This window comes from Miscanthus floridulus, chromosome 3, assembly GCF_019320115.1.
Source record: "Miscanthus floridulus cultivar M001 chromosome 3, ASM1932011v1, whole genome shotgun sequence".
In the NCBI taxonomy this organism is placed as follows: Eukaryota; Viridiplantae; Streptophyta; class Magnoliopsida; order Poales; family Poaceae; genus Miscanthus; species Miscanthus floridulus.
This window is the reverse complement of record NC_089582.1, coordinates 34,018,813-34,046,377: the sequence shown is the minus strand read 5'-3', so window position 1 is coordinate 34,046,377 and position 27,565 is coordinate 34,018,813. Positions and strand designations below refer to the sequence as shown.

The window sequence follows — 27,565 nt, the reverse complement described above, 5'->3', positions numbered from 1 at the left end:
CAACGTCAGATTCATTGTCACCTCTCACCGGGTCCTCTGGCTCAGTAGGACACGGTGAGGTGATGGCAAAATCGACCTCTCCTAACGCAAGTTCTAATTCATACTTCTCCCGCCACACACGGTGATGGGTTCCGTTGAGTGTCAGGATGTTGGCAATATTCATAATGCATTTGCCTCCTGAAATCACACTAGAGTAAGTAAGAAACATTTATATATAAAATTCCATGCTTTAACTCAATGTTGGTCAAATTAAAACTTATAATTCATCCATGCAAACATTTTACATCACCGTTGGGCAGAAGTAAAATTAATGCACAATTTCTAATGGATCAAAAATTATAATATTGTTATTAACAACGTTGGTCAGAAAATAACAATATCATAATCGTATCAAAATTATCAGAAATTCATTTCTCTTAAAATTAAATTATCCCATTGGTTCAAATTTAATCAAAGAGAATAATAATTATCATGCACAGCGGAAATATTAATAATCTTTTCATATTATTATTTTCCAGAAGCACTAAAAAATTCACTGTTTTCTGAGCAAAATATCGTTGGATAAAATTTGCACAGAAAATTGTATTAAAATCATTCAAATTCATCAAAATATGCATTTAAAATTGCTCCTGGAAAATAATAAGAAAAGTTTTCTTCTTCTTCTTTCAGCCCAGCGCGGCCCAAGACGCGCTGAAACCAGCTCGGCCCAGCGGTCCTCGCGCGCACAGGCCGCACCCAGGCCGCAACCTGGGCCTGGGCCAGCAAAGCGCCGCGCGCCCTCGCGCCCGCCTGGGCCGGCGAGTTGGCCCAGCGAATCTCGACCGTTCGATCTGATCCGACGGCCGAGCGGCCGTTTCGCGCGGATCAAAAGCGTCGCCGCGGCCGGCGCCCTGGAAACCCTAGCCATTCGACCCTTCCCTTTCTCTCTCTTCTTTGCCGCTCTCTCTCATCTCTCTTCAGCCGCAGCAGCGAGCCGCAACCGAGAGCGAAAGAGCGACGAGCGAGCGGTCCTTTGCGCCGTCGCTAGCCCCCTCGCCAGCGCGCGTGCTCCCCAACGGGTGAGCACGCCGCCGTCGAGCGGCCTGGCCGTGGCGCTCCCTTGGCCGAGCCTGGCGAGCCCGCGCCCCCGGCTCGGCTTCTTCTCCCGCGCCGGCGAAAAAGTTCATCCGATGCACCCTAACCCTACCCCTACTTTCCCCTTTCTTTCTTTGAGTTGTTCTTTTCGGGTTTATCCGAATGGGGAAAAAACTAGGGTTAGGGTTAGGGTTTGTTCTTGCCGATTCGGGTTAGGGTTTGTTCTTGCCGATTCGTTTTCTTTGCTTTTGATTTCTTTCTTTTCGTTCATCCGAATGGAAAACTTGGGGTTAGGGTTAGGGTTTCGACCCTTCTTTCTTTCTTCTTCCCCTTTTCTCTCTTTTGGATTTGTGTCTAGGATTCTCGGAATCCGACCCTCCCTTTTCCCCTTCTTCAATCCCTTCTTCAGATTTGATTTGGGGAATTAGGGTTAGGTCTTAGGGTTCGGCTTTCTATTTTCTTTCCCGATCCGCATCAGATCGGTCGGTTTCACTTACCCGATCTGATTTCTTGTCGAACCGTGGCTCCGGTACCATTGTTAGATTTTGATTTAGGCATGTTCATTAGATCGGGATACATAGTAGTAGAATAGGTGTTCAGGATCACAGAGAGACAGAGAGAAAGGGGGTGATAGGTTGCAAACCATCAAATGCCGTAGTTGTGGAAGCTCCGGCTGGGATTTCATTGACGGACGCCATCTGCGCGCCGGCAGCGACGTTCGGTGGAGAGGGAGTCGGCGCTGTGGCGTCCTCGGCGGCGGCGTGTGCGTCGGGGTGGCGTTGCCGGCGTCGGTGGTGCTTCCCGTCGCTGGCAGCGCCCCTCTCAAGATCGGGTCTAGGGATAGGATATCGGTGGGGTGACTGGCGGCGCGGTGAACCTCATACTGCGAGCCCTGGCCCCCACCTTTCCTTTATAGCGCTGTGCGACGGGGGCCCACCAACCATGTAGGGTTGGGCGCCCCCGATCAGGGCGCGAGGACAAGGCCCAGTTAGGCCGGTGGGAGATCAATCCTAACAACTTGAACAATCAAATTCAGCAAATGTCTCAACCATTAAAAGTTGTCCTCAATGACAAAAGCGGTGATTGTGTCTTGTCCACCAAGATGTATGAGAAGGAAAGGTGCCCAAAAGAAAGCTAATTGGTGGACCCCTCTTAAAGTGTCACTTCCAGTAGTTGTATGCTCATGTCTTGAAAGAAAGCCAAGGGCATAAACTGCTACCAAGTCTGCACCTAGGTAAGCTATCCAAATTATGAAATTAAGTAACATGTTGGTGCTACGCCGCCGAAGACTGCCAGTAAAAAAGAGGAAAATCTGTAATGTGAAACTGAGGAGCACCAAGAACTGAATTTCCCACTCATTCCAGAGTTTCTTGATGTTCTGCGTCGTGTACTTGATTCCCTAGGCGCCTTTAATTACCACTGTTGATTGCAGTTATGTACATATAAGTATGGTGTGGTGTAAGAAATAAAAAGTACATATTAAAACTGATGTCTTTTGTAGATGCTCAGTATAAATAGTAGAAACTCAAGACAAATGGATAAATAAACAGTTAAATTAAACATCGACTATAAACATTAAAGTTTAGAGTGCTAAAGTTCTATACGTTGGGCCCTGAATGGAGGACTAGGACCAACATCGCCAACATTGAAGAAGGCATATTCGCTTGGATGGTTAATCTGTGAGAGGAAACAAGCCGGGAATAGTGACTTTCATCCGTGCACAGTGAATTTATGGGACCAGCCGAACTGGCCCGTACGGTTGTCCAACATCTCCAACTGCTTGTGCGCCATGAGCAACCAAGCAAAGGTGATGAGCTCCCCTCCTGTGCTTAGCGACGTCGCATGCACTGCTGCTCGCGACTTGCCGGCGGAGTAAACGAGCAGCTTCGTCCAGACGCTCATTAACTCCTCCAGCGTTTCTCTGCATGCTGGAGGTTCGGATGATAAACCCAAGCGTCGCAGAAGATGTCTGGCTCCACAATTTGGAGGAACGGTCCCATGTGTGCCAATCTTCTTGAGCGATCTTGTCAAGAAACAATTTTATGGTAGGTCCGGTGGTGCCACTGACAGGCAGCATTTCAGGTCGTGTTACCACAAGGTAGAGCATGTAGTTGGATAGATTGCGGCATGCAGTTACCAAGTGACTGATATCATCTATGAAAGTGTGCTGTAAGTATACCTCCGTGAATATGTGAAAGCACACAATGCCATAACATAGACTGGCTCCAAAGTCGGGCAGCAGATATTTGAGGAAGGGGCCTATGTTAGGCCATTCGGCATCCACTAGACTGATTGGGTGATCTCTGTGTGATCTATACACTGTCTGTATGATAGACTCCATTGTCGTCTTGTCCACCTTGACATGTTCAGTATCCAACAGCTTGCTCAGCCACAGCAATGGCTTTTTTCCTTCATTGGCTCCGACTAGGATTGCCGTCATCCTCGCCACCCTCTTCACTAGCTTGGACAGCCTCGACTTCTCGCAACCCACATAGCTCAGAAAGTTGTACTGCCCCATGGAATTTGACCACAGCGTCCTCCCCTCAGACTGCCTGATACAGCTGGAGAGGAGGGATGTGCATACATGAGCGAGCCCACAGCACCTTCGAGCCTTCAACCATGACCAAGTCCATGGCGACATCACTAACAAAAATACTGCACAAGCTTCCAGGAAAAAGGCTCCGGAAAATAACAAGTATGTGATTGCAAGATCGGCCCTGCTGTATCCATGATGGTCGCTTACAAGGAAGAGCACAAAAGCGACTACCATAGAAATTTGAGACAAGCTTCGAAGTACGATGCCACCTTTTGTACGAATCACCTGAGCCTTGGTGAAGAGATCATCGTACATTAGGTCAAGTTCAACCTCCAATAACTTGGGCATGTGGGCCCTGAGAATTCTAGATGATGTTAGTACACTCCTTTGGTAATCTTCCATTTGGTACAAGGTGTGTCCTGCAAAGAGTTCTCGGACACCTGGAGCTGATTGCAAAGCAAAAGAAACAATGCCAAGATAATCAACATCATCAGCCTGCTCTAGTCTTGGAACCACTTCCACATTTTCAGTGATATGAGAGCCATCATCTTCATTAGTATTGGAGCCACTCGTGTTTTTGTTTTTCTGAAGAGCACCACCCATGTTTCTTAGGTTCCCATACATTAAGGCCATTGTCCTTTCCCCATACTTGATTCCAGTAACAGAGACAAAAATACCTGAAGCTGTAAGTTGATGACTGTATTGATCAATGGACTTCCAAAATACATAGATGGCAAGGGTAACTTGAACAATCAAATTCAGCAAATGTCTCAACCATAAAAAGTTGTCCTCAATGGCAAAAGCGGTTATTGTGTCTTGTCCACCAAGATGTATGAGCAGGAAAGGTGCCCAAAAGAAAGCTAATTGGTGGACCCCTCTTAAAGTGTCACTTCCAGTAGTTGTATCCTCATGTCTTGAAAGAAAGCCAAGGGCATAAACTGCTACCAAGTCTGCACCTAGGTAAGCTATCCAAATTATGAAATTAAGTAACATGTTGGTGCTACGCCGCCGAAGACTGCCAGTAAAAAAGAGGAAAATCTGTAATGTGAAACTGAGGAGCACCAAGAACTGAATTTCCCACTCATTCCAGAGTTTCTTGATGTTCTGCGTCGTGTACTTGATTCCCTAGGCGCCTTTAATTACCACTGTTGATTGCAGTTATGTACATATAAGTATGGTGTGGTGTAAGAAATAAAAAGTACATATTAAAACTGATGTCTTTTGTAGATGCTCAGTATAAATAGTAGAAACTCAAGACAAATGGATAAATAAACAGTTAAATTAAACATCGACTATAAACATTAAAGTTTAGAGTGCTAAAGTTCTATACGTTATATTTAATTTAGGAACTATTAATTGATGAAAAGAGTATAGTAGATATTTATTCATAATTTTATAGCTGAGCATCTCCAGCATCTCTCCAATAATGTATCCTTAATATATGTATTGGGGTAGCCAAATATATATTTTTTTGTGAATATTAGGGGAGTTGCTACGGTAGTACCCTAATATATCTTTCCAAATACTAATATGAAAAGTGGGTCCCATAGGTGTGTAAGAAAAAAGATAGCTGAGAAGTGAAAGTTTAGGTGGGCCACATGCTACACTAGGGGAGATGCAACCCCCCCCCCCCCCCCCCCCCTCTTTATTTGAGGGGAGATGAGGTAAATATTGTTGGTCACAAAAAAAAGGATAGGTATTGGAGAATTGTTGGAGCAAAAAAAACATGAGTATCCCTAATATAATAGTTTTATGAGGATCGGATGAGGTATTGGGGACTGTTGGTGATGCTTTTAACAGATAGCTAATTAATTTGTGTAGTTTCCTATTTGTACACGTTCCTAACTTAATAATTAAAGTCATTGTAGATAGTTATAAAGTTATCACATCCAACAAATGAATTTACAACTATACTGAGGTCAATCGTTGAATCTTGATGCCTGCCAGGCAACAAATCTGGCCACCAGACACTCAAAATTGAGAGCCTAGATTGCTGACTGGTGAGACAACGTTGCCTGGGTAAGGTAATAAACAAAATAACCCCATACTGATTCTATTAGATTATAAGACATATTATAATAGAAAAGACACATCTGACCTGACTTCATTTGGTAATCAATTTAATTTTTTCACGTATAGACGTTAAGTAAAGGACCATTTTATTTTATATAAATGACAAAAAAAATATAATACATACCAAATTTGTGTGGCGATTTGCTATAAAATTGCCCTTTTGTCCAAAAAAAATCCCTTACATTGGGTAGAATTATTTAATGGAGTATTCGATTCACCCCTTGAACTAGTCACTTAATTTCAAAGCCCCTTGGAACTTCAATATAGAACGACATACACACCTGAACTTTTAAAACCAGATACAATACCCTCCTTAACCATTTCAAAGTGGTTTCTTGGATGATTTTGCTAACGTGACAGTGGAGCCCACCTATCACTTGGTCTCTCCCTTCTCTTATATATAAAATGGCATAGCTTTTTCATATGAATATAAACTTTATGTTAATTACGTAGAGCTTGACACGGTAGTTGGTAAATATTTTTATTTAATATATTTTAAAGGCTCAAATATTCATTTTCAGTTACCAGATTTTAAAATTGTAAAATTGATTCTTTCAAATGGACTCAGATGTTGACATAGTCTATACTAAAGTTATAGTCCTAGTAAGATGTACAACTTTATAATTGACAATGTTTTTATCTGAGATTGTTTAGAGATTCAAATATTTGTTTTAAGTTCTCTCATTTTGAAATTCAATCATTTTAGATTTTTCAAACAACCTTTGATGTTGACATGGTCTACATGAAAGTTGTAGCTTTGAACATTATCTATAACTTTGTTGTTGATTAATTTTTTTTATTTGAGGCCATTTAGAGGCCCAAATTTTTATCATTTGAAAAATTCAAAGAAATTAAATTTCAAAATTTGAGAAATTAACTCCATACAACCTCAAATAAAAGTATTATCAACTACAAAGTTGTTGCACAAATTGAGAGCTACAACTTTGGTGTAGACCGTGTCACATTTGAAAAAATAAAAAGAAATGAATTTCAAAATTAGAGAACTTAAATCAAATATTTTGGCCACTAAACGATCTCAAATAAAAAAAGTTGTGGACTATAATTAAGATCCTATTGGGAACTACAATTTTGATATAGACTATGTCAACATCTAAGGTGATTTGAGAAATTCAAATTTTTGAACGTTAAAATTTGGTACTTAAAATGAATATTTAAGCCTTTAAAATATATTAAATAAAAATTTATCAACGTGTAGATCGTGTCAAACTCTATAACTTTAACATAAAGTTTGTATTCATATATATGACCATAAAAAAGTTATGCTTTTTATATAAGATAAAGAGAAATCTAATGATAGGTGAGCTGTAACACCCCTGATGTTACGAGCTTGCTTAGCACCGAGATTTAGGTCCAAGAGGGATTAGCCAAACAAGTTTTTGGATTTTAGAAATTTATAACGCACGGGAAATGATAAGCGACTCATATGTGACTCACTTTTGTAGACTCAAATAAATATCCAAGTTAACTTACTTAGTGCGTAAAAGTGCTAATGAAAATCCTAACGAGAAAAATGGGATAAGTCGTTTTAATTGTTTGGCACGAAAAATAATTTCTATAAATAAAAATAAAATATAACTTGTATTTAGTACTTAAATAAAAATTGAAGTACAAGTTTAGTAGATGAAAATACAACTTTAACTTTTGGAAAATAAATATTGTTAACTAGTGTTCTTGAGAGCTCAAAAAATCAAATTTGACATTAAGATAAGCTCTTTTTGTTAAGTCGGCAAACACTTGAACTATTGTTAAAATACCATTTTTGGCAAATTATATAGAGCAAAATAGTTAAATGGTGTTTAAATATTTTGCTCCTATGGGTTAGTATAAGGTATAGACTATTGCATGAAGTAATTGTTGGTTGAAGTTAACAAGGTTTAGACCTTTTAAAAATTGCGACAAAAAAATTAATGGTTACTTAGCCCCAACTGAAATCCTTAACTTTTCTAAGTATGGAAGGGTAGTAGACAATGTTATTTTGGCATTTAAATTCTAACTAAAATGTTTAAACACTAGATCCATGTGTTTTGTACTGTTAGTTGCTTCTAAGTAAGCACTTGAGTATGGTGTATGTCGAAGTTGTGTTGGATGTCACGTTGCCCGCTATAAATTTGCACTAACCTCCTTAGAACGCGTTGTGAACCATGATTTGGTGCTTTGTTCACGAACTGACATTCAGCGCGATGGGCTCGTGTTGGCATCCATCTATCTCCTTCCCTGGTTGCTAGGTCATTGGCAATGTGGACTTTACGATAGGGGAGTTAGTTGAACATCAACTGTGATTGTTAGTAACTTTTGCTATGCTATAAAACACGTGCACGTCACCTAGGGCAGCCGTTCGGACTGTGTTCATGAGCACCGTGGGCACAGCGCGGTTGGCATCGGGGTCACGTTGCAACCAAGCCACGACCGCCGGCCCGCGCGTGCGCTAGGCCAATGCCGCGCTGCGCCCAGGCCTTGCGTGGCCCGACCCGGCTAGAGATGGTCTGGTCCCACTGCCGCGGTCTACGCGTGCCAACGTCCAGCCACCGAGCCATGCGCGGGGTCATGGCGGAGCTACGACGGTCGCCACCTTGATGACGTGGCGCTTGCCCCACCCTTTGTCCTACCTACCACGTCGAGCCTCTAGGCATGTGGCGCTGCCTGCGCGTCTAGGTTGATGACCCCGGTCACCGTGGTGATGAGACGTTTCCCTGTCCCGCCTCGCTAGCCGACGCTGGTGCGACCTGCTTGGGTTCGGCCACTCCAATTCAAGCGTGTCACACCAAGCCTTCCCTAGTCTCATCACATGTGCGCACGTGCTCATACTACAGCTATCGGTCGAAGCCGCCATCTTAATCCACTCGAGCTCACTCATGTGCGTCTCCACGACATGACCACAGCGGGAGCACCGTGCACTCTGCCTCTCGATTCGCTTAGCTCGGAGCTTCGCAGTTCAATTCCTTGCACCAGCAAGTGGCCTAGGGAGTCGACTAGTCAGGCAACCCCTAGTGAGGCTTTGCCACGCCTCGGCACGGACAAATTTAGTGTTTCCGCGGTCGCTGGTCATCACGCCTCAAAAACAGAGGATGACTTGAGGGTAAGGCTATAACACCTCTGGTGTTACGAGCTTACTTAGCACCAAGATTTAGGTCCTAGAAGGATTAGACTAACAAGTTTTCGGGTTTTAAAAATTTATAACGCGTGTGAAATGATAAGCGAATCATATGTGACTCACTTTTGTGGACACAAATAAATATCCAAGTTAACTTACTTGGTTCGTAAAAGTCCTAATGAAAACCCTAACGAGAAAAATGGGATAAGTCATTTTAATTGTTTGGCACGAAAAAACAATTTGTATGAACAAAAATGAAATATAACTTGTATTTAGTACTTAAATAAAAATCAAAGTACAAGTTTAGTAGATGGAAATGCAACTTTAACTTTTGGAAAATAAATATTGATAACTAGTGTTTTGGGAGCTCAAAAATCGAATTCGGAATCTAAACTAGAATTTTTTGTTAAATCGACAAGAAATTGAACTTATGCTCAAAATGCCATTTTTCGTGAATTATATTGACCAGAATTGTTAAAAGGTGCTTAAATATTTTGCTCCTATGGGTTAGTATGAAGTATGGACTATTGTGTGAAATGCTTGTTGGTTGAAATTAATAAGGTTTAGACATTTTAAAAATTAGGGCAAAAGCGTTAGTGGTTGTTTAGTTCGAACTGAAACTCTTGCCCTTTTCTAAATCCGAAAAGGATTGTAGACAATGATATTTTAGCAATTGAATTCTAGCTAAAACACTTAAACACTAGCTCCATGATTTCATAGTGTTAGTTGCCTCTAAGTGAGTACTTTAGCATGGTGAAGTCCACAGATGAGTTGGAGTTGTCGTGGCGTCGCAGAAATTGCCCTAACTTTCTTAGAATGCGCTATCAATCTTGTTTCAGGATTCGGTCATGAACTAGTGTTCAGCGCGATGAGCTCCTGTTTGCACCTCTCTATCTCCCTCAATGCTCACTCTTTGGCCATGCTCGTTGCTCGGACGAGAAGCCCTTAGTGGCTACTAGGATCTTGAACTCTTGTTTTAATCTCAACTGGGCTCTAAGCGGTTGGTTTTGAAGTTTTAAAATTTGTGCTTCGCACGTGTTTGGCCGTTTGACCGGGAGTGCGTGGTCACCGCGTTCAGTGCGCGCTATGGCTGCCTCTAGCCGCGTGCGTGCATGGACAGGCTGTTGGTGGCCGCCCTTGGCCTGGCTGTGGCGTGGCGGTGGCCTGGCCACCTTTGGCTGCGACGCCTGCTACCGGCCGATGGCCTCGACACTCGCCCCTTGGCCGCCACTGCCACCCTACCACACGGCCGCCTCACCCGCTGCCCTCCTTGTCTCGAGCCACACCACTGCTCATGGCATTGTCCCAGGCCTCCGACTCACCCGAGCGCTGTAGCATTTGTTCCCAGCCGCACAACCCACCTACCAAGCCTGAGCTCAGCGTCGTACACAGTTTATTGCATCGCGACGCCGTGCTGCTACATGCGCATGGCCACACGCAGGCACACCTTCAATGGCTCTGTCGAAGCACTAATCGACGCACCGCCTATCCCTCCCTCGTGAGGTCATATCCCCGCGTTGCCATGCCTCATGGGGTCGTGGTCGGGCCACCTCTACCGGGGCCGCTTCCCATGACATGGCGGTGGTAGTGCACCACTCTCCCTTCCCCTTTCTTAATCACTAGCTCAAGCCCTCCCAATCCAATTCTTTGCATCGGTGGGTAGCATAGCAAGTTAGCTAGGTGTCGCATTCTCATCGAGCCCACCTTGGTCTATCAATGGTCAATTTTGGTTTCTCCTCACCGCCGGTCATGTGCGCCGCCGTGACTAGAGGGTTGGGGGTAAGGCCGTAGGAGTGGTAACAGTTCAATTCCTCATAACCCGGAACTCGCCTTGACTCCCTTTATCCGGTGCTCGCACTAATTTTGCCAGGGAACTCATCGGTGATGTGGTGACGCGTCGGTGTCTGGCTCAGGGTGTCGCTGCCGGGCCCATGCGCACATGGCTAGACCATCGTAGTGCTCCCCTGATTTAACCGTTAGTAGGGCGTGTACCACGATGAGCTACTGATGCTTCTCCACCATCTCTACCTTTCTGTGTGGGTGTAGGCTCGCTGAAACAGTCACGCCGCTCGCCGCTGCAGCTCACGACAGTGCGCATCTGTGCCCCTAACCGCCACCCATCTTAGCGCGTTTAGCCATAGATGGCGACTGACCCGCTAAATGGGTCCGCGTAGGCCCCTTGTGGCCGGCGTGGATGCCCAGTGCCGTTGCTCCCCATGCCACCGTGCATGCGGTGGCCGGGGGTGCACGCGGGGAAATTTGGAAAAATCCAGGGGGTTAAGTGAATTCGCTAGAGAAAGGAAGAAATAGTATTAGGACCTAGTTGTGGTTCGGGAAAAGTCTAAGGGCTCATTTGCTAAAGTGCCAGCGTGGGCTCCCCACCGTGGGCCATCTCGCGCGTGGGCCGTGCTCCGGCTGGGCCACCGGGCTACTGGGCCGAATGGTGGCCACCGACCCTTTTCCTTTTCTAAGCATTTTCTAATTTAGTTTCTAAGGTAAACTTGTAAATTCAATATAAAATTGTGTAGTTAACAGAAAATTGTGAAACTAATTTTGTTAGGTTTCTAAAATTATGATCTATCTGCTAGTATATTTTGTTCACATAGTTTTATAATATTTTTAGAAGTGATCTAATTAATTTGAGATGCTTAATATGGTTAAGATATAAACTTGAAGGAATCTTTGTGATAAATTGGTGATAGTGTTGGCTCTGAAACTTTCATAGTAAATTCCTAACATTATTAGGTGCTCACCGTAATTTTTGTAGCTCCATAATAATTAGTTTGCTAAGGTAGCTAAATGAGCCCTAGTTTGAAAATATATATTTAATCAATAAAATGCCGAAACACCTTAGGATATTTTAGAACTAAAACATTTTTCTGGAGGCAAAGCCTTACTTGACGATATGGATATGTAGACCAGCACGTTAGTCATTAAAGCTAGCTCATTAGCTTGCGGAGCGTAATCGTATTTTAGAGTTGTAGTTGTCGTTGATTATTTATGTCTCTGCGTTGCATCCACGTATATCATAATAGGAACAACGATGGATCATGGAGTCAACCGAGGTAGTGAAAAAGATGGTGCCTTGATGATCGTGTCACTCTGATGGAATGCTAATCTTTGGTTATATCTTACCTAGGCAAGCCCCGGTGCATAACCCCTATTATTCTGCACTTTATTTTATGCTTTTGCATTAAGTTTTAAGAAGTTGAATAAAAACCCACTTGCATATATATATCCTTACCCTATGAGTCCTACTAGTATGTTAGGATCGTGTTGATTGCTATGCTATAGGACCCAGTAGAAGTCGAGTGATTACCTATCACTCACGAGAGATAAGAAATATATTATTGTTGTTATTATATTACTATCATATGGAATATATATAAGGAGGATAATTGAAGACCGAGCAAAATGGTACTTTGGATCTGGACTTGGTTAGGCATTCGAGCGAGGCTCAGATTGTATTTGTTCCACGTGTGTCGATTGAGGACTGTCCGTTGCTGTGGATGGTAGTCAGGTCACAGATTTATTATCCTGAGCACATACTTACTTATGGGAGCGGGAAGGCTCATTACGCTCTTGTTGTGGGTTCCGACTCTTTTTGGACCGACTGATTGGAAGCGGGAAAAGGTGGAAGTCTAAGCACCATATTAAGACCGGGTCTCAAGTGTGGGGGCTTAGAGTCCAAGTTTAGACGGGGACCAGGACCCCTTGATAGGAGTGGAATGGGTTGGTCTTGTTTGTGCCTGGGCTACAAACGGGGTGTGTGTTTCAGGGTACCCAGCTAGGATATATTGATTCGTTAATCACCGTTTCTATGAGGCGGTATGACTTGGCTATGGTTTAGCACCGTAGTAAGAACTAGAACTTGAAAGGTGATAAAATGGTTTTGATTACTTACCACCTGCTTGGAAGTAGCATATGTGCTTACATGGAATGGTTAGTTAATGAACTAATGATGATTGCTAATAAAATTGATTATAAGGACGCACGTTTAGTAATGCTTCCGCAGATGCAATAACCCATAAGACAAATAAGCCTTGCATAACCTTGGAGTCTTTTATTTTCCTCATGTCGGGTAAGTCTTGCTGAGTACAATCGAGTACTTAGGGTTTTATTCCCCCTGTCGCAGGTGATCAGAGGATACTGAGAGCTGACTCTTGTGTGTGGAAACCTCCTGATGGGCTTAGAGAGGATTCCTTTCACGCTACAACTATAGTGTTTATTTATAACCCTCACTAAAGGTTTTTATAAGAAAATATGTAAAATCTTCTAGCATCTCTTGTATAAAATGTCCACTATATTAATGCTCCACCATATCATTAAATTAATCTTTGCTCCCCCTATAACTCTAATAACATTGTTATATTCCATTGTTATAATCGATTGAGGTAATATTCTATTCTATAACAAAGTGATGTAAGAAATGACTTAAGAATGTTGTAAGCTTTATTCTCTTATTTATGATCCTGATGGAAAAATGTGGATTTTCGAGTTCTCCCTTGGGGTGTGCTCGACGGAACTGCGTAGTTTAGTGTCCTCTCTCAAGTACTTAGTGTCTAATGAAAGATAAGTACTCCTGGGAGGCATTAGATGAGGTGGTTTTGCCACAAAGTCCCTACCCCTTGATAGGGGTTCAACTAGTTGTTCCTATGAGCTCACCTTGGTCCCCTTGTGTTGTTGCTCATCTTCGTTGGACCAGGAACGACGCGAGTGAAGACCTGACGTGTCAGTGTCAACCTTGGAGCGCCGCTGATATCACTGCGCGCACATGGCCAGGCCACCTCGGCACACCTTTGCCTCAACCGCCACCATAGCGCGAATCCCGGTGAGCTACTGGTGCTTACCCGCTATCTTCACTACCTCGATAGTGCCTTAGGCCACCGAAATAGTCGCGCTGCCACACGGTTCTATCCATCGTCGAGGCTAGGCTTCGATAGTGCACCGTTAAGCTCCCTACCGCAACCCATCATTACGTGTTTGGCCATAGAGCCCAGTCGACCCCTCTTTCTCACCAGAGTGCTGCTGGGTTGCTCGACATATCTGCCGTATGCCATCGGTGAGCCACACCGTCGCGCGCACGTGCCCAGTGGCATGCCGTTACAGAGGCGAGTTTTTACAGGGTGTTAGATGCGAGGCGTGTCTCTTCTACAATAGTGCGCATAATGTCGCGTAATAAATTGATAGATCATGGTCTTCTCTGCAAAATAGCCAGCGAGCGTGAGGGATCCTGCCTTGGGCCGCTTGCTAGGCCGACTTGCTGCACGCGCCCGCGTCCCGCGTTGGGCCAAGCCGGGCTGCTGGGCCAAATTAGTTGCCATCGGCCCTTTTCTTTTTCTAAAGCATTTTCTAATTTAGTTTCTAAGCAAACTTGTAAATTCAATATAAATTTATGTAGTTGGCAAAAAATTGTGAAACTAATTTTGTTAGGTCCCTAAAATCATGATCTATCTGCTAGTATATTTTGTTCACATAGTTTTATAATATTTTTAGGAGTTATATAATTAATTTGAGATGCTTAATATTGTTAAGATATAAACTTGTATGAATTTTTGTGATAGATTGGTGATAGTGTTGGCTCTGAAACTTTCATAGTAAATTCCTAACATTATTAGGTGCTCACTGTAATTTTTATAGCACCATAATAATTAATTTGCTAAGGTAGCTAAATGAGCCCAAGTTCGAAAATATATGTTTAATCAATAAAATGCCGAAACACCTTGGGATTTTAGAACTAAAACATTTTTTCCGAAAACAATGCCTTACCTGATGACGTGGATACATAGCCTAGCACGTTAGGTATTAGAGCTATCTCGTTAGCTTGCGAGGCGTAATTGTATTTCTAAGAGTTTCGATTGCCGTTGATTATTTACGTCCTTGCGTTGCATCCACGTATATCATAAAAGGAACAACGATGGAACGCGGAGATGATTGGAGTAGCGGAAAGGATGGTGCCTTGATGATCGTGTCACCACAATGGAATGTTAACTTTTGGTTATATCTTACCCAGGCAAACTCCGGTGTATAACCCCTTATTTTTTATAATCACTATTTATATATGTTATGTGCATTTACGTTACATGAATTTTATGGAAACCACCTGCATAGATATAACTGTTCTATGAGTCTTACTAGTATAGGTTCGAGTAGCTGCTATGCTTAGGCTTTCGATAGCGTGAGTAACCTACCGTTACTCACAATAGGTGATTATTATTACTCTCATAATAAAATAATGAAAAGAAAATGAAGACAGGGTATGGATATGGTATGGGTATTGGTGAGTGTAACAGGTTGTGTCCCGCAGCCAATGGGGCTTAGCTTAGTTACACTATTTTCCCTATTTATGTCGATTGAGAACCGTCTGTTGCTGTGGATGGTAGTCAGGTCAAAGACTTATTATCCTGAGCACATACTTGCTTATGGGAGCGAGAATGCTCGTTAAGCTCTTGTTGTGGGTTCTGACTCTTTCTGGACCGACTGATTGGAGGTGGGGAAAGGTGGAGGTCTAAGCACCATGCTGAGACCGGATCTCAAGTGTGGGGGCTTGGAGTCCAAGTTTGAACGGGGACCTAGACCCCTCGATAGGAGTGGAATGGGTTGGTCTTGTTTGTGTCAGGGGTACAAACGGCACATGTGTTTCGGAGTACCCAGCTGGGATACATTGATTCGTGAATTGCTGTTTCTGTGAGACGGTATGACTTGGCTAGGGTCTAGCACCTTAGTAAGAACTGGAACTTGAACGGTGATAAAATGGGTTTGATTGCTTACCACTTGCTTGAAAGTAGCATAGGTGCTTACATAGAATGGTTAGTTAATGAACTAATGATGACTGCTAATAAAATTGAATATAAGGACGCACGTTTAGTAATGCTTCCACAGATGCAATAACCCACAAGACAAATAAGCCTTGCATAACCTTGGAGTCTTTTATTTTCCTCATGTCGGGTAAGTCTTGCAAAGTATAATCGAGTACTCAGGGTTTTATTCCCCCTGTTGCAGGTGATCGAAGGATACTTAGAGCTGACTCTTGTGTGTGGAAATCTCCTGGTGGGCTCAGAGAAGATTCCTTTCACGCTACGACCGTAGTGTTTATTCATAACCCTCACTAAAGGTTTTTATAAAAAAAGATATAAAATCTGCTAGCATGTCTTGTATATAAATGTCCACTACGTTAATACTCCACGGTGTCATTAAATTAATATTTGTTTCCTCTGTAACTCTGATAACATTGTTATATTCCGCTGTTATAATCAATTGAGGTAGTATTCTATTACTGTAATAAAGTGATGTAAGAAATGACTAAAGATGTTGTAAGCTTTACACTCTCGTTTATGATCCTAATGGAAAAATGTGGATTTTCGAGTTCTCTCTTAGGATGTGCTCGACGGAATAGCATGATTTAGTGCACTCTCTTGGGTATTTAGTGTCTAATGGAAGACAAGTGCTCTTGAGAGGATATTAGATTAGGCGGTTCTGCCACGTGAGCCCCACGGCCGTGTCTGTCAAACCAGCTTAAAATTGTCAAGGGTGTATTTTGTTTGATTTAATAAGTTAAGGTGCGACGACTGGTTTCAAGAGGTCAATCAAACTTTACTCTTTTTTTAATGCCTATATACACTGTATTCTAGGATGGGGAAGTATGTATTTTCAACCAGTGAATCTAGTACCCCCTCCCTTCCAAATTATAAATGATTCTGACTTTTCAAGATACATAACCCTTGCTATGTATCTAGACATATTATATATCTAAGTGCATAGCAAAAGTTATGTATGTAGAAAGTCAGAACAATTGACTTACAATTTGGAACTGGTGGAGTATTATAGATGACTTAGATCATGAAACCTAGAGGTACTAAGATTATTAAATTCCCAATTGAACTATATGTTATATCACTAAGAAATATGGCATTCAAGTAGTAGCATTCAAACAAAAATAACATTGAATATATCATTGACAAAATGAAATTGTAAGGGAAGGGGTTATTGCCTTAATTTGTCTTGTATGGTTTGGATACTCACATCGGTTTACCACTGTCAATCTTGGTGAGAAAGTAAGCCCTGATGGCGCCGTCGATGGAGGTAGTAACACGTTGCTGCCTCTTGCCTTGGTGTCATCGAACATTGAAAAAGCTTATCATCGGAAAGATTTCATGGTGTCAACTGTCAAATACAATTGTTCATGACTGAAGCAAATATTTATTTCAGTATTGTGGGCTACTCCTTTCCTTTTCTGTGACAACACAGAAGGTATGTGTGTCATTGTGTTATATGAGACAAAAAGAAATTTACAGCTGACGTTCAACGACTTCTACCTCTCAGCCAAATTCCTAAAAGAACAGGAACTCTAAGAGACAAGGAAAAAAATAAGAGTAAATTTAAACAACAAAACGCTAGGAGTCTCATGATTGAGCTAGACTAGCCCAATGCCAAACCCCATCGGGTTTCTAGTCAGCACTCAGGACGCTCCTCTTTATTAGAGCATGTTTGGATCTATTATCATTAAAAATTAGCAGCTAAAATTAGTATTAATTGATCTAAATAGACCTGCTAATAAACATACTAATTATTAGCTGGAGGGCTACTAACTATTAGTTCATTAGCACGTTTGGAGTTGCTAACAGGTGCTAATAGTTCATATGGACATTTAACTCATTCATTATCTAACCATCTATTAGCAGGCGGATCCAAACAACCCCTATTAAAAATTAACAGCTATTATCCAAACATACCCTTAGTACTATAAGAGCAATATAAGACATCTGAGTGGAGTTTCAAAAGCTCCGTATAGAAGAACCGATAAGAATTTAAGAGTACACCTATGGAGTATCACAGTAAGAAAATGGACTACATATTGACTAATTAAGTACTCAAAAAGTATTTGTGCGTACCTCGGCCAATCAGACAAATTGTAATTTGTGTCTCTGAATCTCTAGTGCACGGTATGATCGTTTCTAGCAGGGATATTTATATATATATGTTTGTAGCTCTTCCTTGAAGGAGCAAAAGAGTAGGCATGTAGTCTTATCCGAGCTTTATGCATTTATTGCAGGAAGAGCAAAGAATAGTTAAAGAGATGCTTTTCTTAGAGCAAGTATAATAGCAGGCTGTGAGCCGACTAAATGCTGAGGTGGAGGAGAGAGGAGAGGAGAGAGAGGAGAAACGGGCTGTAAGCTTACAGCTGGCTTAGGCACAAGAACCAAGAAAGTCTGTGAGAGAGATAAGTGGGCCATATATTGACTGTAAAGAGCTAACTACTGTATGAGTGGGCTGAGAGAAGGCTGCAAGGAACTTTACCGCCAGCAAACCGACTGGATTATTAGGCTTGCTCTAACATGATTCTGCTCACTTTTCGATTGGTGCAAAGCTGAGGGTACTGACCATCCTAGGGTGGCATGCTTTCCTTTTATAGATGCGTTTCTTGAAGTAAGAAAAAGAGAGAAGAGATGTTTTTTCCCCACATCACCACAGGAAATGCCCTGTAGCTGTAGGTTAGAAAACCTTCAGGAAAATATAATAGAGTTGGCGCGGGCAAGGCAAAAGGGAGACGGCCATATCGTTGCGGATCATTATATTCTAGTGCCAATACGGCAATACCCATAATGGCCCATTACAGTTATCAGAGAAAATGAAGACATGACTTTGTGCATTTGATTAACGAAATTATTGGAACAATGTCTGGAAAATATGATCTACATGTAGAAAACAATAAGAAGAATAATGGATCACAGTGAACATTGACGCAGGTGGAGCTCATATGGAGGAGGAAGCACTTGATCGTTAGCGGTGGAGTTTTACTTTTTATTTTAGAGGAATTCACGTTCTATTAATCAATCATACCAACTTGATCGTTAGCGGTGGAGTCTGGCACTCTGGCCATTACAGAGGGCATTCCCCCAGTACTCAAACTTCGTATGGAAGCTAGCTCATGTGCTAGTCGGTTACATTTACGTGGTACAAATTTCACTTGAGGCGAGATAAAAATTTTAGCCAGTATTTCCTTCAGCTCATGCACCAGACCACCAAGCACCGACAGCCTGAAATCATCACCTAGGAGAGCTTCCACCACTTGGGCTGCATCTGATTCAAGAACAATGTCTCTGATACCCAGCGCTATTGCTGCTTTCACCCCTTCCATGCACGCACAAAGCTCCATATGCATGGGACTACAAGCAAAGCGCTGTCTTCCTGAACCAGTGAACCGGACCGCAAATGTGACGGAGACGACCAGTCTTCGACCACGATGTCACCGTGAATACACAGGGATTGGAGGCGGTGCTAGGAATTCGGGGAAGGACGGCAGGAGAGGAACCTCAAATTCAGGCAGGAAGCAAGTGATCGCGCAGGCGATCCTGGGCAGTGTCAACGAGATCCTAAGCAGTATCAACAAGTTACAATGTTGTACTCAAAATCTGTGATTGTTTCAAAGTTGGAATGCTTCGAGAAATCAATCCCCGTACATACACATCGGCCCTGTTCGCATCGTTGAAAAAACAAGCCGAAACACTGTTCCGATTGATTTGTTGTGAGAGAAAAGCACTATTTCGACTGAAAAAACGAGCTGAAAAAGACGGATTATAGGAGAAGCGAACAGGGCCATTAAACGGTTCAACATGCAAGCAAATAAATAAAATTTATTACACCTCTTGAGGTACTGGTGTGGTACGGCTGCGGTGTGCCATACCAAGACTTGAGCATCTCCCATAGATGTGCTAAAAATATATGCTAAACCCTTTGATTTAGCCACCGTGTGAAATAGAAAACATCTCAAAAAGACAGTGAACTGCAACAGTCTTTCTAAATAGCTCGTCACATCATCTTTTTTGAGGCTCCATAGCGCAGTAGTCCGCCGCCGGAACGTCACCAGGCCTTCCTCCGTGACCTGCCACCTACACACAACCATCATGGTGGTAGCTCGTCTCGTTGGCTAATTGCACCCAAGCTACAGCAGCGGCCAGTGGCCGTGCTACGTATTGACGCCCGTGCATCTGGCCATGGCCAGCTGCAACCGGCCTTGGCTAGCACTTGGAGGTCACCCTATCTATCAAAATCGAATGTAGCCGGTTGGAAAAGGGATTGGCGCCATGACGCCGTCTGACTAGGAAGGATGGGGAATGAGTATGTACAACGCAGGGCGGAGCTCCTGCAGATAGCGGATGCGACAAGCTTGCGTAGTGCCACGGCGTGATTTTTTTAGGAGCTCGAAGGGGTGGGGCAGCGTGGTGAGGAACATGCATTCGGAGTGCCGGAAAGGTTAGCCGACGAGTCGGCAACTCACGACGAGGAACGGCTAGGACAGCGCGGCAACAGGCCGCGTTTGTGCGGAGCCACACAGTCGCTAGCTTTCTTTGGCCACCGAGGTTCGCAAGATAGATGGCTGGTTATTTTACAACTCCGGATACAACATCTGTCGGGGTCTATTTTGTAGCACAAAATGTCTAAATCTGGTTCCATGCTAGAAATAGCAGCTCTCTTAGAGTTGCTCAAGCAAAACTCTTGTTGTCAAGCAACACAGCGTAGTTAAGTAACTGCCTCAGGTGGTCAAGTAAACATAAGAGCATCTCTAAGAATTTTTCTAAGATTTACTCTCTCAATCATCATTTAGACTTTGGAGAGTCATTTCAGTAAAAAAAATGTTTTCCTTTGTACCCTCCAGCAGATTTTCTATATCTTATGTGCACTGTATAGAGCCATCATCACTCTATCTTTGGCTAGCGAAGAATCCATAAAAAAGAATGTCTATATTTAGAAATCCAATTAAAGAGGTCGTTGAAGAGTATTTTTTTCATCCAAATCTCTATTCCTATAAATTAGAAAGATATAAAGAGTCTTCTGAAGTTGCTCTAATTCTATCTCTTCTCTTCTCTTCTCTTCTCTTCTCTTCTCTCTCTCTTATATACAACTAAAAATCTAAAACGGACCCATCTACTCGGCTGTGAAGTCATCCGCGATTCGCATCCCACTCCAGTGCTTTTTTTCGCGTGACTGGTGGCCCCTCTGCACACCAGACTTCGCCTCTCCGCTCCCTCCCCTCCCCTCCCGCACACTTTCAGAAGCGCCGCCACTGTTGCTGCGGCGAGGAGCCAGCCATGGTGGCTCACACGACACTCCCCTTCTCATGCCCCTCTACGTTGCAAACCCTGACCTGCACCCTCTCCCAACACAGGGCCTGCCAGCTCTGCCATGACTTCCTCCGCCTCCCCTTCCACGTCGCCCTCTGGAGGCTCATCCGCCCCTGCCGCCACCAAGTCTCGCTCGTCCATTAAGGTAGCCCCAATGGCACCTCCGCCGAGGGAGAGTACGACTACGACCTCTTCACCATCGGTGCTGGGAGCAACGACGTCTAGTAACATGGCGCTGTGTTCTCAAATCCCATGAAGCGCCTCTCCGCCCAGACAAAAATCCCCAAATCCCCTCGAGAGCCCTGCATTTTGTAGCCTCCCAAACTGTGCGACTCGAGCCAGCCCCACTACTGCCATTGCCTGCAATGAGACGAGGATGCATACATGGGCTATGCAACTTGGGAGCCTGGGCAGTTTAGTGGGCTATGCAACTAAGTAGGCTTAACCCCCTGCACACTACCTTGTTTAGTTTCAAAAACTTTTCCCAAAAAGTGCTACAGTAGCCATCATATCGAATCTTGCGATAGGTGCAGTAAACATTAAATATAGACGGAAAAAAACTAATTGCACAGTTTGGTTGAAAATTGCGAGACGAACGTTTTGAGCCTAATTAGTCCATGATTGAACACTAATTGCGAAATAAAAACGAAAGTGCTACAGTAGCCCAAATTCCAAACTTTCACCAACTAAACATGGCCTAAAGGCTTGTTTAGTTAGCGAAAATTTTTGGGAAACGGTACTGTAGCACTTTCGTTGTTATTTGGCAATTAGTGTCCAATCATAGTCTAATTAGGCTCAAAAGATTCGTCTCGTAAATTTCGTCTAAACTGTATAATTAGTTTTATTTTTTATTTATATTTAATGCTTCATGCATGCGTTAAAGATTTGATATAACAGAGAATCTTGAAAAATTTTGGGAACTAAACACTGCCCAGTTAAATTTAGTAAAGTTCAACAGCGACAAGCCCGGGCGGATGCCCAGGATCGCGGGGCCCTGGGTTCGCTAGTGTGTACGAGGACATCACACTGCCACACCAAAGCCAGAGGTTGACCCTAGGGAGCTTCGACGGTATGGGCAGGGGATGGGTGGTGTACAGGCGCTATGGCGCGGCACGAGGGCCGGCCAGGTCTTTGGACGCGGCTTGTTGTTGTGGGCTTGTGGCAACAGGGATGTTCCTCTTTGCACCATTTCTTGTAGCGACGTCTCATCAAAAAGAACTAATGATGATGAGTTTTTTTAATTGTTACGAAACTGCAGGTGGATGTGATAAGGAGGAGATGGCGGCCAGGGTGTACGAGGTTCTAGCACCACTGCCAAAGTTTATGGTAAGCACCCAGGTATACCATTACCAGCTAAAAATATAACACGGATGAATAAAAGTTTTTGTACTTAAATGATTAAGATATCTATGTGCAGTAATGAGTTACTTTTGTCCTGTTCATTATGCTGCATCAGGTAAGCGTCCTTTGCTTTGCTGTTTGGATTCAGCCCATGATTTTCCCTCTTGATGCCATAGAAACAAAGGAATAGTCAGTTTTGTTTGGGCGTGAATTATTTGGTCAAATTGATTGGTGAACTGTTAGTGCCAATGTGGGAAAGCTTTACATAGGAAGCGTTGAGAACCAATTTTTCTGGTCAAAGCGTCCAACATTGTGTTTTAGGGCCTCGTTTGGTTGACGAAATTTTTTAAGAAGCGGTACTGTAGCACTTTCGTTGTTATTTAGCAATTAATATTCAATCATAGTCTAATTAGACTTAAAAAATTCGTCTCGTGAATTTTGTCTAAACTGTGTAATTAGTTTTATTTTTTATTTATATTAGTCTAAAGATTCAACGTGACGAAAAATCTTAAAAAATTTTGGAAACTAAACACTACTAATGTCTATATCTATACCTATACCTGGTGCTAGATAGGCAAAATTTCAGCCATCTTTTTTTGGCTGGATTTTTTTTTTGGTCTGGCCTCCCTAGCTCCTTATATGGAGATCGGGTAAAAAATTACTTCCAAATGCAACAAGAATCGGACGCAACAGAGATGGGAAGAAAAGAAACTGAAGTTCAGGTACAATACGTGGGTCTCTTCCGTGTTCCATTAGGATTCAGAATCAAAAATCAAGATCAAAAATAGAAAACGAATTGGATGTTAAATCCAGACTACAACAACGAAAAGATTGCGAGCATGGATGGGATCAGAACAAAGCTCTATCTTTTATAGCACAAATATATACCGTCATATAATCCCCCGATAAGAACCAAGGAATAAACATCAGACAAAATCACGTTTCCAGATCAATCAAAGAGAAATCACGTTTCCAGCCGGCAGTAGCCGGTATCCTTCATGGATCCGAGCACAAGGACACGGTCTAAAAGAGAAATTTTCTCTCCGATTAATTTTCGCTCGTCTCCTCTCCTCGGGTAGAGGATGCGCGGCTCCCTGCGCTTTGAGGTCGGATCCCACGCTTCTTGCGAGAATGAAGAGCGGACTAAGTTAAATTTTAATAAAAAAAGGAAAAGGGAGAAAACAGAGGAAGGTAGAGCAAGAAGATGACGGAGCAGGGAGCAAGAGGAGCACACAACTGGCACAGGCAGATCCAATCCCACAGATCGAACTTGTAGAGGTCGATCTCCGCCACCTTCCTTAGAGGTGGTGCAGCACAAGCTCCACAGAACCGAAACGGGGTGGGGGTGGGGATGGGCGAGGTCACGACAGGCGAGGTCGAGAGACGGCGGTGCGGACGAGATCCAAAGACGGCGGCGCAGAGTGGAGTAGCTAGGTCGGGTTGGGATGGAGTTGGGAGTCCCAGGCGTGAAAGTGGACGGGGCGGGGAGATGAGCCACCGGGACGGGCGTGGCGCGGGGCGGCGAGGAGTCGTCGTCGGGGACAGGGCGAAGCCGCAACGGAGACGGACTGGAGCGCGACTCGCAATGTGGAGGCGACGGGATGTGCGGGGATGGGAAACATCGGTCAGATGCAGGATGGATTCAACGGATGGTGCCATGGTGGTCTGATGAGAAAAAAAAAGATAAAGGAATATAAAAAATTAAAATAAGCACTAGCGGTGCCCTTTCCTCGTCCATCGTTACGCTATCTCCAACAGCAGGAAGACCCATTCAGCGGTTTAGGTCGCAGACAGTAAAAGGAGAGGGCACCCAAAACTTGCCTTCTCCAACCGTCAAACGCATCTTCTTCCCCGGTGCTCCCTCCCCTTCTTCTTCTTCCCCGACCGACCCATCTCTCGGCCGGATCCGGCGCTCCCTCCCCTTCTTCTTCTTCCCCGGCCGTCCCTCTCCCGGCCGGATCCGGAGCTCCCGCCCACGCTTAGCGAAGCCCGCGCCCGCGGAGCTCGCGCTTGGCGGGGAAGGAGCTCGCGCTCGCGGCCGGCAGAGCCGCGCCCGCGGCCGGCGGAGCTCGCGGCCCGGCAGAGCTCGCGCCCGCGCTCGGCGGGGAAGGAGCTCGCGCTCGCGGCCGGCAGAGCCGCGCCCGGCGAAGCTCGCGCCCGCGGCCGGCAGAGCCGTGCTAGGTGGAGCTCACGGCCGGCGGAGCTCGTGGCCCGGCAGAGCTCGCGCCCGGCAGAGCCGCGCCTGCGGCCCGGAGCTCGCGCCCGCGGTAGAGATTTGCGTCGCCTGCAGTCGAAGACGCGTATTTGCCTTTCGCTTCGGCTGATAGGCAAAATGGGTCCGGTGTTTGGGTGTTCTGTTGGACTGGTGTTTTGGCTACGCAAAACACTGTGTCCAACGCATTTTGCGTTTAGGTAACGTTATTGGAGACAGTCTTACGCAAGTTCCAATCCTATAGCTTTTATGTACACGCAAACAGCGGATAAAAGAAGCAGCCATAACTTAGGGAATTAATTAGGGTTAATAAATTTGTCTCGCAATTTAGTCTTTGTCTATACAATTAGTTTTATAATTATCTTATATTCGAATGTCTGATATGACATGAATAAAACTTTAGTTCGCGGATTCAAACACCTCAAAACCATACTGCACCCGTCGGCCTCCTCCACCGGTCAATCATGATCAAAATCAAAAGGTTGAAACAGAATCAAGTCGAGTCGACTCCGGTGCCTCTGAGAACAAAAAAAATCAAGCCGACAGTTGGATCTGTCCAGTGGAGATATGAGATGTCGTGCTCCATCTATTTGTGTGAGATTGCTTGCCTGCAATCTGCGCACATAACAACTAGGCCCGTCATGTTGCTTGCGACCAATGTCTGCACAAGCTCACCGCTGCACAAAAGGACGGGCTCGCTGGCCGCCGAACTCATGTTGCTCGATTTGAGGAAGAGCCCGCAGGTGACTCCCCTGGCCAGATCTCATCGCTCGCTCCGCGTCTCCAGCATTATTATGGGTATCAACTTTTTATTTTCAATTTAAGGTTAGGTCAAGCTCAATTAATAAATCTACTAAGATAACTATTTCATTCTCATAGCATGAGCAATATATATAATAAATTATACTTCCTGTTGCAACGCACGGACATATTTTGCTAGTGCTAATAACAAATCTAATTTTTTTCTAGATTTGCACCTATAGGACCGAAGGAACTACAAGGCACACCTTCCCCTATCATTCCTGGATGCTCTGCTGCCTTTGCCATATCACAATGGCAAAAGCGATGCCCAAGGAGATCTCATTCTTGACTAGGGTAAGAGCTTTTGCTAACCCCTTCCGTTTAAGGAGCACTAGTTTTGGCCTTACTGCCACCACTATAGATGAAGTCGTGGCCTTTGATGTGGAAGATGATGAAATCATGGTTAGGGATGGTGTCGACAAAAGATGCTCTGCAGTCCACCGAGGGGTATCCCGCTAGATTTGTCGGTGGGGGTGCGCGTAATCAGGAACCGGATGATGACATATGGCGCAGAGACAGCGATTAGACAGGTTCAGGCCGTCTGATCGACGTAATACCCTACGTTCTGTGTCTTTGGTGTATTGTATTGAGATGTAGTAGATAGATCTTGTCCGCTAGGGGACCCCTGCCTCTCCTTATATACTCTGGAGCGGTAGGGTTACAAGGTAAGTATCCTATTTGGTACTATACAATATCTTACGGTGCACGCCGTGCACGCCTTGATCTTGTGGGCTAGGTCACCTCTGATGGTACGGCCCATGTCTTGTCTTGTGGATACCGGGGGCCATACGCCCACAGCTAGTCCCCGAGCCTGACAGTAGGTGACATAGTCGCGTGGTGCTAGGGTCAGAAAGTAGAAGACCAGCCGAGCAGGCAGCCAGTCTCTGGACGTAGCCTCGAGATGAGAACAAGCACATTCACTGCAAGGTGAAGTGTGCCCACTTAGTCCCCGAGCCTACTGGAAGATGAAGAATGAATCTTGTAGCAGGATCAAAGAAGTCTGAAAGCTTGCCGACGCCGTCTGACATGCGCGTATCAAGACCCTAGACGCGCTGCCCAAGATCAGCACCCTAATCCGAACAGCATGGAGCAGCTTGATAGCACACCGATGAGACGTAGCAAGATCCGAGCACCGAGGAGTTCTCGGCGTAAGCAGCGAGGTCCGAGCACCGAGGAGTTCTCGACGTCGCTGGCGATGACTGAGCACCAAGGAGTGAGGAGTCCCCAGCGTCGCTGGCGATGACCAAGCACCGAGGAGCGAGGAGTCCCCGACGTCGCTGGCAATGACCGAGCACCGAGGAGCAAGGAGTCCCTGGCGTCGTTGGCGATGACCGAGCACCGAGGAGCGAGGAGTCCCCGGCATCGCTGGCGATGACCGAGCACCGAGGAGCGAGGAGTCCCCGGCGTCGCTAGCGATGACCGAGCACCGAGGAGCGAGGAGTCCCCGGCGTCGCTGGCGATGTCCGAGCACCGAGGAGCGAGGAGTCCCCGGCGTCGCTGGCGATGACCGAGCACCGAGGAGCGAGGAGTCCCCGGCGTCGCTGGTGATGACCGAGCACCGAGGAGCAAGGAGTCCCTGGTGTCGCTGGCGATGTCCGAGCACCGAGGAGTGAGGAGTCCCTAGCGTCGCTGGCGATGACCGAGCACCGAGGAGCAAGGAGTCCCCGGCGTCGCTAGTGATGACCGAGCACCGAGGAGTCCCCGGCGTAGGCGGCGAAGACCGAGCATCGAGGAGCGAGGAGTCCCCGGCGTCGCTGGCGATGTCCGAGCACCGAGGAGCGAGGAGTCCCCGGCGTCGCTGGCGATGACCGAGCACCGAGGAGCGAGGAGTCTCCGACGTTGCTGGCGATGACCGAGCACCGAGGAGTCCCCGGTGTAGGCGGCGATGTCCGAGCACCAAGGAGTCCCCGGCAAAGCTGGCGATGTCCGAGCGCCGAGGAGTCCCTAGCGAAGCTGGCGAGGTCCGAGCACCGAGGAGCGAGGAGTCCTCGGCGTCGCTGGCGATGACCGAGCACCAAGGAGTCCCCGTGTGTAGGCGGCGATGTTCGAGCACCGAGGAGTCCCCGGCATTGCTGGCGACGTCCGTGCGGTGAAGTGTGCCCACTTACTCCTCGAGCACGAAGAAACCAAACGCCGAGGAGACCCCTACGTAGCTGGTGATGTCCGAGCACCGAGGAGTCTCCGGTGTAGCTAGTGAGGTCTGAGTACCGAGGAGTCCCTGGCGTAGCTAGTGACGTCCGAGCATCGAGGAGTCCCTAGCATAACCAACGATGTCTGTAAGGTGAAGTGTGCGC

General features: G+C 45.1%; 2 protein-coding genes across 2 annotated transcripts in view; both read right to left on the bottom strand.

The window, feature by feature from the left end:
- The window catches only part of LOC136543496 (uncharacterized), a 34,864-nt gene extending 17,103 nt beyond the window's left edge, over positions 1-17,761 (bottom strand). Inside the window, exons 1-2 of the mRNA XM_066535926.1 lie at positions 17,687-17,761; positions 16,818-16,902 (exon numbers count right to left, since the gene is read on the bottom strand). The gene's annotated coding sequence lies outside the window, so the exon portion shown is untranslated. The remainder of the gene's footprint in view (positions 1-16,817; positions 16,903-17,686) is intronic.
- LOC136543495 (uncharacterized) lies at positions 2,785-18,933 on the bottom strand. Its single transcript, XM_066535925.1, has 3 exons — positions 18,811-18,933; positions 3,167-4,735; positions 2,785-3,084 (listed from the first exon to the last, which is right to left on the bottom strand). Exons 1-3 carry the CDS (start codon positions 18,931-18,933, stop codon positions 2,785-2,787), a joined length of 1,992 nt encoding a protein of 663 aa, XP_066392022.1.
- Positions 18,934-27,565: the final 8,632 nt, after the last annotated feature.

Excerpts from the sequence above, each read along its gene's own strand:
- LOC136543495 (XM_066535925.1), bottom strand. The coding sequence starts at position 18,933 with ATGGAAGGGGTGAAAGCAGCAATAGCGCTGGGTATCAGAGACATTGTT. Across the intron at positions 4,736-18,810 it reads TGTCGGTGCTTGGTGGTCTG|GGAATCAAGTACACGACGCA; the intron begins GTGCATGAGCTG and ends AAAGGCGCCTAG. Across the intron at positions 3,085-3,166 it reads ACTACATGCTCTACCTTGTG|ATTGGCACACATGGGACCGT; the intron begins GTAACACGACCT and ends TCGCTCAAGAAG.